We start from the raw sequence: 11,221 nt of genomic DNA, 5'->3' as shown, positions 1-11,221 counted from the left end.
CAGGGGCACCCAAAGGAGGCCACTCTGTCCATGGGTTCCATGTTGGCGGTTCTCCGAGCTATCCAGCCAGCCTGTTTGCCTCCTGAACCTCAATCCTCAATGTCCACCAAATGTTACTTTCCCCCATGTGCCTATCCCATTTGAAGCAATCGATTATATTGCGAAATTTGATGAAGTATTTGTGGATTGGAAGGCAGGATGTTATAATTTGATGTTTGTGAAATGATGGGTGGGGTGGGGGGAGAAGAGTGCGTGATGCCTTTAAAAGATGTGTTTTTCTAGCTTGGAGATTTTAAAAAGTGCAGTGCGCAGAGAGCTGCTGAAATTAAAACATTGTATCAAAGGCTGTGTGGTTTGCAACCTTGGCAATAGTTTATTTTGTTATTAAGGCAGCCAGTTTGAATATCACCCAATTAATTAAACCAGGCACTTAGAAACTGAAATCTAATTAAATTTAATCTGATGGTTTTGACAACCCTAGGATCAATTGTATTGTAAGAAATTAATAGGTCATCAGGGGTATAAAAGAAGCAGGTATTTGAAAATTGGTGTGAGAGCAACTGCCATCTAATAGCGTTAACAACCCATTAGCCCTAAAGAGAAAATCACTGGCTCTCACAGAATTCTCTAAGCTCTCAGAAAACCATCATCTGACTAAAGGCACAGCAGCAATCTTAGCAAATATTCCTGACACGAGAATTTGATATAGAAAGGCGTTCCTGACTGAAGAACAGCGGAGAAGGCACCGAACATTCAGGAAGACATATGCCAGCTATAATTTTGAGAGACTTAAGTTTTGAATTAATTTGGTTTACATAAGTGGGACTTCTATTTATTGGAACAGCATACCATTAGAATTTTGTTTTATATTTAGGAATAATTAGTAGTTAAGGGGTGAATTTTTCGGTTTGTTAGAGTTAAATAAATAAATTGTTATTTGTTGATTAAAGAATGACTGACTGTCAGGAGTTCATTTCATTTAACCTCCCCTTTATAACAGATTGGAAGGTGAGGGGCAGATTACACTACTTTTCACACTTCCTTTAACAGATTATGAGGCAAGGCAAGCCTCTCTGGGTGTTTTGGTTTTAAATTATCAGAGGGGTATCGAGCTCCGCTTCATAAGAATTGCTTCTGCCAACCCTTCCCTGCCCTCCATGTGGACAGTAGGTCAAAGGCCATTGTCAATCGATGTGTTCCTCCTCACTCAAAACATATGGAGTAACCCTCTGTCTGTCTCTCTCTCTCTCTTTCTCTGATTTCTCAGGTACAGATTCAAGTTACACAGACCACAGAGGCTAACCAGGCTTGTCGTGGAGTGAAGGCAGAGCTTGCTGAACACCGTAATCAGTTACAGATCCTGGAAACTGAGCATAGCTCCTTGCTCGGCTCTGTAAGTAACTCCTCACCATTTATTCCAGTGTCATTTCAGTCAAAATTGAAACCAGTTCGCAGCTTCCATTTCGGCTGGGCTTAATTTATTGTGTATTCTGTTAGTTTAAAATTGACTTGTATTTATGTATTTAATTATTTGCTCTATTTCTTGAGAGAACTGGGATTGTAGTTAATGGACCACTGCTGTCAATTTCTTTCAGAGGTGCCAGTGTTGGAGTGGGGTAGGCAAGGTCACAAGTCACATGACACCAGGTTATAGTCCAACAGGTCTATTTTAAATCAGAAGCTTTCAGAGCACTGCTCCTTTGTCAGGTGATCCTGACAAAGGAGCAGCGCCCGAAAGCTTGTGATATCAAATAAACCTGTTGGACTATAACCTGATGTCCTGAGTCCTCTGACTCAATTTGTTTGTCTTTGAGTTGATGTATTTTTTGCAAAACACTCTTCTCGACTTGAACTTTATATTCTGACTGCTACTAAATATTAATTAGTCTTCAATATAATTCTGTGAATTGTATGAAGTTTGACATGTTTTCATGCTCAACCTGTGGTACCCATACTCATGATTGACTATGTTTCAGTTCTTTGTCAATAAAAATAGTTTTCTTAGTTCTGTGGTTAGTTTTCAGGTCATCAGTCTTCACTAGCTGTGTGAAGACTGACATAAAACTAACCATTCACTAGCTGCATAGCTAATAAATGGCTTATTAAAAAAAAGTACCTGAGTGAAACTTGCCTTGTCATATGCAGCTGAAGGGCCTGGAGAACAACCTAATGAATACTGAGGCCAGATACGACATGGAGCTTCAGGGACTACAGTCTAAAATCGCACAACTAGAGGGAGAGCTGGGACTAATCAGAAACAACATCCTTCAGCAGACACAGGAATACGAGAAGCTGCTTAACATCAAGATGAATCTAGAGAAGGAGATTGGGCAGTACAGGATTCTGCTGAACGGAGGCAATGAAAGGTACAGCACAGAGATCCCACAGTGCAGATGCATCCTGCTCCTGCAAAACATTGTTGATGGTGCCTGTTTTAGCTGCGCGTTTTTCAGGTCAAAACTGCGAGCTGACAGGCTGGGGATTCTGTGAGCGTTGAGTTAGTTCAGGAAGGTGTCCACATAGACAGGGTGGCACGAGAGAGTCGTGATGTTTACAGTGGACTGAGATTAAGGAAGGGTCACTCAGTCACCATCTCTGCTGCGGATCACCAGAAAGCAAGAATGACCCACAAGTTGGTGATCGACCCACGTTCTAGGGGCCACTTGCAAGGCAATGCGAACCCTGACACCTTGAATTAGCACTGGAATAGTCCGGGGATGGCCCTGTGGGAAGTGTCATTAGAGGGTGGGACAGAAAGAACTGAGTCGGCTTTCCAATGGATGGGTGGTCCTTGTTGATGACCAGTGACACATGGAGTGTTAGAACGCCAACTGTTCATGGGCTGCCCCTGGACAATGCCCCACGAGATCTCCTCAGTTCCCATTGATCCTCCCTGAGGGAGGAGCATGTGCATCGTGAGGCATGAAGACTCCACCAGGATTTCTCTTGGCGATGTCTATTGGTCACAGGCACGAACCAGATGAGAGATGGTGACTGACTTGACCAGGCTGCTGGGCAGTGCCCTTTCTCCCTGCCATCCTAGCTGTTTGCAGGTTGGACCATGGTACCCCATGTTCAGAAACATTGTTCTTTTTCTTTCTCTCTGCAGCCTGGGGGACGCTGGAATGTCTTTCTCATCATCAGGCGGTGAGTAGTTTGACATGGCGAAGTGTGCATCTGTGAGTCTTTATTATTCTCTAATCTATGACCATTGACACAGTCATTTGGGCAGCATACTGCAGGTGCCTTAAGGGGAAAAGGCTGTCCTTCTGTCTGCATCTGTCTTTCTCTGTCTCTTTGTTCAGGCACTCCCAACTCGTTGTTTGTCTCTCTTTCTTTTTCTTTCTTTCTGACTCATTCTCTCTCTCTCTCTCTCTCTCCATTGCCTTTTTCCTCCTGCCTCTCTCTCTGTCTGTGTCTCATAATTCCTCTGTGTGCCCCCAGCAACCCCGGTACCCCTCTACTCCTTTAAACCGAAATCAAAGCTCCCACGACACACTCCCCATCAAATATTCCCCAAACAGTTACACAATGGGTTTTAAGTTCAGAGTAAATCTCCCTCGACATTGTCCCTATCAAACAATGCCCCAACAAGTACAGAATGGGGTTAGATACAGAATAAAGCTGCCTTAGCTCTTTTAATCTGCAACTCGCAAAATGCTTAAACATCTGTCTCTCTCTATACATATATTTCTGTCTTTCTTCTTCCTTTCTTCTCTCTTGCTTTGTGCTTTTTCGCTCTCTTGATTCCCCACTTTCTCTCTCCTTATTTAATCAATCCTATGATGAGACTTTATTCCTCCTCCCTGCGACATGATGACCGCAATCCATTATATTATCTCTTTGTTCTTTAAGTCACTTATCCTTCTTTGGATTTACTTCACCATCTCATTGAGTCTCTTTGAACTCGGTGGTGAGCTGCTGTAGGCCTTAGGCCTTGGTTTTAACTGGTGTTCTACCATGACAGCAAACTGATGACCACACAATTTCTTCTGGAGGGTGTCTGCCCCGGAATGAGGCTGTGGATTATGGTCGTAGAGGTGTCAGGCCTTTTGAACTGAAATTCTCCTTGCTAATATTGAACAGCTTTCTTTTCTGTGTTGCAGGGAAGAGCACCGGAGGTACCACTACGATTATCACGTAAGTCCCTTTTTGTTACCTCCGTTGTAAGGATCAAGGAGATCAGGGGCCGACGACAGGTTTATCACTGCAAAGCCGAAATGTTGTAACAAATGCTGAATAATAAGGGCCATCCTTCTCCGACATCTGGCATTCCTGACCCGTCTGAATGATGCCAGTAAATTTACAGAGGCTTCTTTATGTTGATCAAGAGAGGGAAAACATGATGGGTAGCCTCAGTTGGAGGACCTAAGTCACTCTCAAGCCCCTAAGCACAGATCAGGAGAAGTCCCTAACTCATCTTTTAATTTCTGTAAAAATATTGTTGTGACCCAAAGGGGAAAAACTTCCAGAAAGAATGATCTGAACTATTTGCCCTGCCAAATACCTCCCTTCTCGAGGGCAATAAGATTAGGGGCAATCAACAACTGGTGGCCCTGCCAGTGTTGGCCACATCCCCTCAGAATTTTTAAAATGCCCAAGCTCTTGGTTATATTAAAAAAATCATAATACATGGCCTTTAAACTCAATAGCACAAAATCTGACATCGGGATGATTTGGCTCAGGCCTAAGTTCCAGGGCTTGAGGTGAAAGGTTTTAGTTTTGTAATATGTTTGCTGTGTACATAGCAGTTGCTAACTGATTCTGTTTTTCTTTGTCAAATTTTAGCACCACCAAGACGGAAAGAGGTAATAAAAGATCATTTTAGTCTTCTTCACCACCCTGCCCCATTTGATGACACTGAGCTGTGTGTCACAGGCACACAAGGCCCAGACTTGACCTGCTCGGTCTGTGCTGCACGAGCAAAAGCTTCATCCATCTTCAAATATGCCAAATAAATGCAAGATGTCTGAAAGAATACATTCCTTTCTAAATGACCCTGAACTTGAGGAGCCTGCAGCTCCCATTGTTTACTTCATGGCCAATCAGAATTGACTCACCAGCCAATCAATATGCTTTTCTTTCTCCTGTGTTTTAACTTATTGTGATGGTTTGCTTGAAATTTGGTATTCATGTGTGTGTCCTGATAAGCTCAAGATGGAAAGCTTGGACAGTACATTTCTTTCTGTCTTTCACTTACTCTGTTTTGCTTTCTTTCTCTCTTTCTCTCTTTCTTGCTGTCTTCGTTTCCTCATTTTATCTCTGCTCTCCCTCTCTTTCTCTCTACTCTTCAGAAATGCGCCAACAATTGGTTGTGGTTTTTAACAGGTGAAATCATTTATTCACCAGGGTGAGCGGAAATTACTTGGAACTCTTTGGACAGATCAGTCTGTGGCCAAAACCAAAACAACAAGTTGAAAGTATTTGAGTTGATGTCAGTCCTTGCTTCAAAGTGAAAGGAGGAGGTAGTGAGAATGGGGAGGGGGAGTTGATGGGAAATGAGATTGTAAAACCAAGGTGGGGCCTACATTCAGTGTCAAGTTATCTTAGCCTGTGCTGTAAATCTCTTATTGATGAAGTTAATCTGGATTTTTATTTGGCATTTGCAGAAAAGTATTGAACTCTGTGTGGCATCTCCCTGAAAGCCCAACACAACTCTTATCAGCTCGCATGGTTTCTGCTGGAGTCTTGGGGATGTGGGCTATTTGATTGCGACGTTCCTCCCTCATGGATTCCTGCCTTCACATTTATCCTCCTGATGCTCTCATTATTAACGGAATTTGCAGCAATGCCCATGCCCCTTTGCAGAATTGCCCCACTTTCTAACCAAACACTGGGACGTCCCATGGAGCTTGGAGCCAATATCCATCAGCCTCTGTCATTTCCTTTAACATTTTGAGATGGGCCCACACCTTCCATGTTTAAGGTGCGACCATTCAACACCAGCAGATGAGCTGCTGTCCCCTCTCTGGGTCCCACCTGTCCTGGTGAGCAGCTTCACATCCTTGGGAATGGCTCCAGCTTTGTGTCAGCTCCTGCTCTGAAGTTCCGTGTCTGTATTCACATGTTTACTTTCTGTTTAAAGCTGAGAAATAAATGTCTTTCTGATCTCACCACAAAGCTGTTCCCTTGCAGAGTGATTTTGCAGGAATGGTTATGGTCTATTTTCATGCAATTTCTTTGAGTACTTAATGAATGGCAAGATGCTAGGAACCTCCGAGGAACATGATGAGCTTGTTAGCCAATCCCTGAATGTGGCAGGGCAGGTTAATAGGGTAGTTATGAAGGTATTCAGGATACTTACCTTTATCAGTCGTCGCGTACATTATAAGAGCCAAGGAGGTTATGTTGGAGCTTTACAGGACTTTGGTTAGGCTTAAGCTAAAGTACTGTGTGCACTTCTGGTCCCCACACTATAGGATGGATGTGATTGCATCGAAGTGGGTGCAGAGGAGATTCACCAGGATGTTGCCTGGCATAGAGCATTTCAGCAATGAAGAGAGGCTGGATAAGCTCAGGTTGTTTTATTTGGAGTAGAGAAGGTTCAGGGGGATACCTGATAGAGGTGTATAAGATTGAGGGGCATGGACAGGGTGAATGGAAAGAAGTTGTTGCCCTGTATTGATGGATTAATGACAAGGGGGCAAAATTTTTAAAGTGAAAGGTTTAAGAGGGGACTTAAGGAAAATCCTTTTGGCCCAGAGGGTGGTAGAATCCTGAAGGCATGGCCACGGAGGGTAGTTTCAGTGGGAAAACTCCCAACTTCTACAAAGTACTTGGATGAGCACTTTGAATGTCATAACCTTCGAGGCCAAGGGCTAATTGTGGTGAAGTGGGAGCCATGTGGCTAGTATATTTTTGGTAGTACAGACTTGATGGCCTGAAGGGCCTTTTCTGTACTGGATGGCCCTGGGCTGTCTGTGTTTACACTAGTTACTGCTGGTGTTTACTTGCCATTGAAGGTGTCAGTTGAGCTGCCAGGTTTCCAATGCAGGTGACCCCCTGGCCAGGAGTGTTAGAGATGTCAGCACCACACCACCATCTCAAGAGAGAATAGTAAGAAATAGGGACTGGAGAAGGCCATTTGTGCCCCCTCCTCCCAAGTCTGCTACACCATTATCCTGGATCAATGCCACTGTCACTTCTCTGCACTACCCCCTTGGTGTTTTTAATACCTAGAAATCCCTCGATTTCTGTCTTAAACATAGTCAATGACTGAGCCTCTATAGCCCTCCAGGGTAAAGAAATCGAAAGATTGACAGCCGCCTAAGTGAAGAACTTTGTCCTTATTTCACCATTCAGGATCTTATACACTTCAGTCAAGTCATAGACTCACAAGCAAGGAAATAGACCCTTCAGTCCAACTCATCCATGCAAGACAAAATTTCCCAAACTATGTAGCACCATTTGCCTGCATTTGGCCCATATCCCTCCAAAGATGGCCTCAACAATGTCCTGTACAATTGGTAAATGATTTTCCAACTCCTGTACTCAATGGCCTGAGCAATAAATGCGTGCCAAACACCTTCTTTACCACTCTATCTCCCTATACCTTCCAATGAATTTTGTACCCGAACCCCTTGGTCTCTTTGTTCTACAATACTGCCCAGGACCCTACCATTAATTGTACAATTTCCTGCCCCTTTTTGTATTACCAAAATGAAATACTTCGCATTTATCTAAATTGAACTCCATCTGCCACTGCTTGGTCCATTGGCCCAACTGATCAAGATCACTTTATAATCTTAGATAACCTTCCTCACTGTGTATTGTACCACCGATTTTGGTGTCCTCATGCAAAGTTAATAACTATGCTTCCTGCATTGTCATCTAAATTGTTCATATAAATGACAAACAGTGGACCCAGCATCAAGCCCTGTGAAACACTGCTGATCACAGGCCTCCAGTCTTTCAGATCAGCTGTTTTTTTTTGGGCCAACTTGCATGCCACTTGCTTGGATTCAATACTCTTGCTAATTTCCCTTGTAAGTCATGGTTTGGCCACCTTCCTGTCTTACTTTTGCGCAGAAAGGAAAGAACAATTGTTACGCCCTTTGAATGTTTTCCATTGCCTTTCCATGGTCATCCTTCTAAGTAATATTCCCCAATCTATTATAGCCAACCACAGCCTCATACCATTGTATTTTCCCCTATTCATATTCAGGACCTTAGTCTCCAAATCAACTATGTCACTCTCCATCTTGATAAAAACTTCTTTCATATTATTGTTACCAAGGGCCTTGCACAACAAGATTGCCAATGTTTTCTAGTTTGTTCCTCAACCTTTTGGTCCAGAAAACCATCCCATATGTACTGCAGACATTCCTCCTCTGTGGTATAATTACTAATTTGATTTCCCAATCCATATGCACATTGAAGTCGCCCAGAATTTCAAATGCTCCTTGATTGCATGCGTCTCTAATTTCCTGTCATTCCCAACATCATCCCCACAGTTTGGGGGTCTATATGCAATTCCTGATCATGTTTTTTGCCCCTTGGTATTTCTGAGCTGTACCCAAACAGATAATATCCTTCCTCACTACTTCCTCTTTTACCAGCAACTCAACCCCATTGCCTTTCCTTTCCGTCTGTCCTTACTAAATCCTCAATATCCCAGGATGTTCCATTCCCATTCTATTGCCAACAGATCTTTGATCCATATTCAGTCTTTAATGACAATTCTTTTACCCCCTTCTTTGTCCATGTTCTGGCATTCCCTCACTGTTCATCAGTCAACTGTCTGTTGTAGAAACAACTACTGCGATGTTTGAGTCTCCTAAACAAGACATCAGTGCAGAAGCTACAGTCTCCAGTCAGTTGTATCTTAGTGGATACCATTGTCACTTCTGACTCAAAACATTCAGGGTTTGTGTCACCCCGGAGACACTTGAGTACATAATTCAGTCTAATTTAACAAAGAACTGAGGGTGTGCTTCTATCATAGCTCCCCAGCCAACCTGTCCCAGTACAGTTCCAACATAGGCATCTACCTGACAACGTGGAAAATTGCACAGGTATGTCCTGTACCTAAAAAACAGGACAAAGCCAATTGCTGCCCCATCAGTCTCCTCTCGATCATCAGTAAAGTGATGGTGTCACCAACAGTGCTATCAAACAGCACCTGCTCAGCAATAACCTGCTCAGTTTGGGATCAGCCAGGGCCAATCAGCTCCTGACCTCATTACAGCCTTGGTACAAACATGGACAAAAGAGCTGAATTCCAGAGGTGAGGTGAGAGTGACAGCCCTTGACATCAGGGCCATATTTGATTGAGTGTAGCTTCAAAGACCCTGAGCAAAACTGGAATCAAAGGGTATCGGGGCAAACTCTCCATTAGCTGGAGTCGTACCTGGCACGTAGGAAGATGATTGTGGTCGTTGGAGGTGAGTCATCTCAGCTCCAAGACATCTCTGCAAGAGTTCCTCAGGTAGCGTTCTAGGCCCTAACATCTTTTGCTGTTTCATTAATGACCTTCCCTCCATCATAAGGTCAGAAATGGGGATGTTTGCTGAAGATTACACAATGTTCAGCACCATTTGCAACTCCTCAGATACTGAAGCAGTCCTTGCTCAAATGAAACAAGAGCTGGACAATATCCAGGCTTGGGCTGACAAGTGGCAAGTGACATTCGTGCCACACAAATGTCAGGCGATGGCCATCCCCAATAGACGAGAAACTAACCACCGCCTCTTGACATTCAATGATGTTACTATCACCAAAACCCCTACTATCAACACCCTGATGACCAGAAACTCTACTGGACTAGTCACATAAACACAATGTCTACCACAGCAGGTCAAAGGCTGGGAATCATGTGGCGAGTAACTCACTTCCTAACTCTCCAAAGCCTGCCCACTATCCAGAAGGTATATATCACAAATGTGATGAAATACTCCCCATTTGCTTGGATGAGTACAGCTCCAACAACACTCAAGAATCTAGACACTATCCGGGACAAAGCAACCGACTTGATTAGCCCCACATCCACAAACAATCATTTACTCCACCACTGACACTCAGTGGTGGCAGTGTGTACATCTATGAGATACACTGCAGAAATTCACCAAGGCTCCTTAGTACTTTCCTCACCCACAACGACTTCCTTCCAGAAGGAGAAAGGCAGCAGATACAAAGGAAAACCACCTTCTGCAAGTACCCCTCCAAGCCACTCACCACCCTGACTTGGAAATACACCACCGTTCCTTTACTGTTGCTTGGTCAAAATCCTGGAAATCCCATCCTAAGTGTATTGTGGGTCAAACTACAGGCCACGTCTGCAGCAGTTCAAGATAGCAGCTTACCACCAACTTCTCCACTAGGGACAGCAACAAAATGCTGGCCTAGCCAGCGATGTCCACGTCCCACAAGTGAGTAAAATAAAATTCAAATGTGCGATCTTTCAGATGGGACACTCAAGAGGATGTTAAAAAGTTCCATTACACTACTTGAAGAGTGGGCAATCTGCTATTGTCATATTGTTGTTAGTGGGAGCTTGCTTGGTGTAACTTGGATGCCATGATAGCTACGTTGCTACAGTTCAAAAATATTAAATGGATACCAAGTGCTATGAGACATACATAAGTCATGAAATACACTTCAGAATTGCAATTATTCCTTTTCTTATCTCCAGTTAATTCAATCTAGAAAGCTTAAACGTAAGTTAGTGGTACCAAGGCTCTCTAAATGTGTGCTAAGATCCTGCTGAAATTTAGTCCTTAATACCATCAGCTTCCCAGCACAGAATACTAAAATGTTTCCCAAGACACCTCCTCCACCAACCCACTGAGGAGCATCACTGTCTAGTACCTAGACCAAAGAATTTCAAACTCCAGCGAATAATCTACAACAGCTTTCATTTATATAGCACTGTTAGCACGCACACAAGAAAACCCTAAGGTGCATCACAGGGAACGTACTGAAACAAAACTGACCCTAAGACATATTCAGGAGGCATCAGATAGGTAACTAAAAGCTTGATCAAAGTAGGTTTCAACCTGAATGGAAATAGGAAAGATTAAGGGTTGGAGCTCCAGAGCTCAGGGCAGCCACTAATGGCGGGTCCAAAAACAAACTAGGGAGCACTCAAAGAGCTGGAAGACCAATGATATCTTTAAAGTTGTAAGGCTAGAGAAGGGTGCAGAAACAGGTAGGGGGCTATTGAGGGACTTGAATATGCCTATAAGAATTTTAACATGGTGGTGCTTGAGAACCATGACCTAAT

General features: G+C 43.5%; 1 protein-coding gene across 1 annotated transcript in view; it reads left to right on the top strand.

Annotated features, from left to right (window-relative positions):
• The window catches only part of LOC109925628 (keratin, type I cytoskeletal 19-like), an 11,067-nt gene extending 4,947 nt beyond the window's left edge, over positions 1 to 6,120 (top strand). Inside the window, exons 5-10 of the mRNA XM_020525552.2 lie at positions 1,268 to 1,393; positions 2,146 to 2,366; positions 3,110 to 3,147; positions 4,107 to 4,140; positions 4,789 to 4,808; positions 5,610 to 6,120. Of these exons, the coding sequence (XP_020381141.2) occupies positions 1,268 to 1,393; positions 2,146 to 2,366; positions 3,110 to 3,147; positions 4,107 to 4,140; positions 4,789 to 4,808; positions 5,610 to 5,620 (450 nt within the window). The 3' untranslated portion in view covers positions 5,621 to 6,120. The remainder of the gene's footprint in view (positions 1 to 1,267; positions 1,394 to 2,145; positions 2,367 to 3,109; positions 3,148 to 4,106; positions 4,141 to 4,788; positions 4,809 to 5,609) is intronic.
• Positions 6,121 to 11,221: the final 5,101 nt, after the last annotated feature.

This window comes from Rhincodon typus, chromosome 38 (assembly GCF_021869965.1).
Source record: "Rhincodon typus isolate 14 chromosome 38, sRhiTyp1.1, whole genome shotgun sequence".
Lineage (NCBI taxonomy): Eukaryota > Metazoa > Chordata > Chondrichthyes > Orectolobiformes > Rhincodontidae > Rhincodon > Rhincodon typus.
The sequence above is the reverse complement of the archived record's forward strand: the minus strand, read 5'-3'. Positions and strand labels throughout refer to the sequence as shown.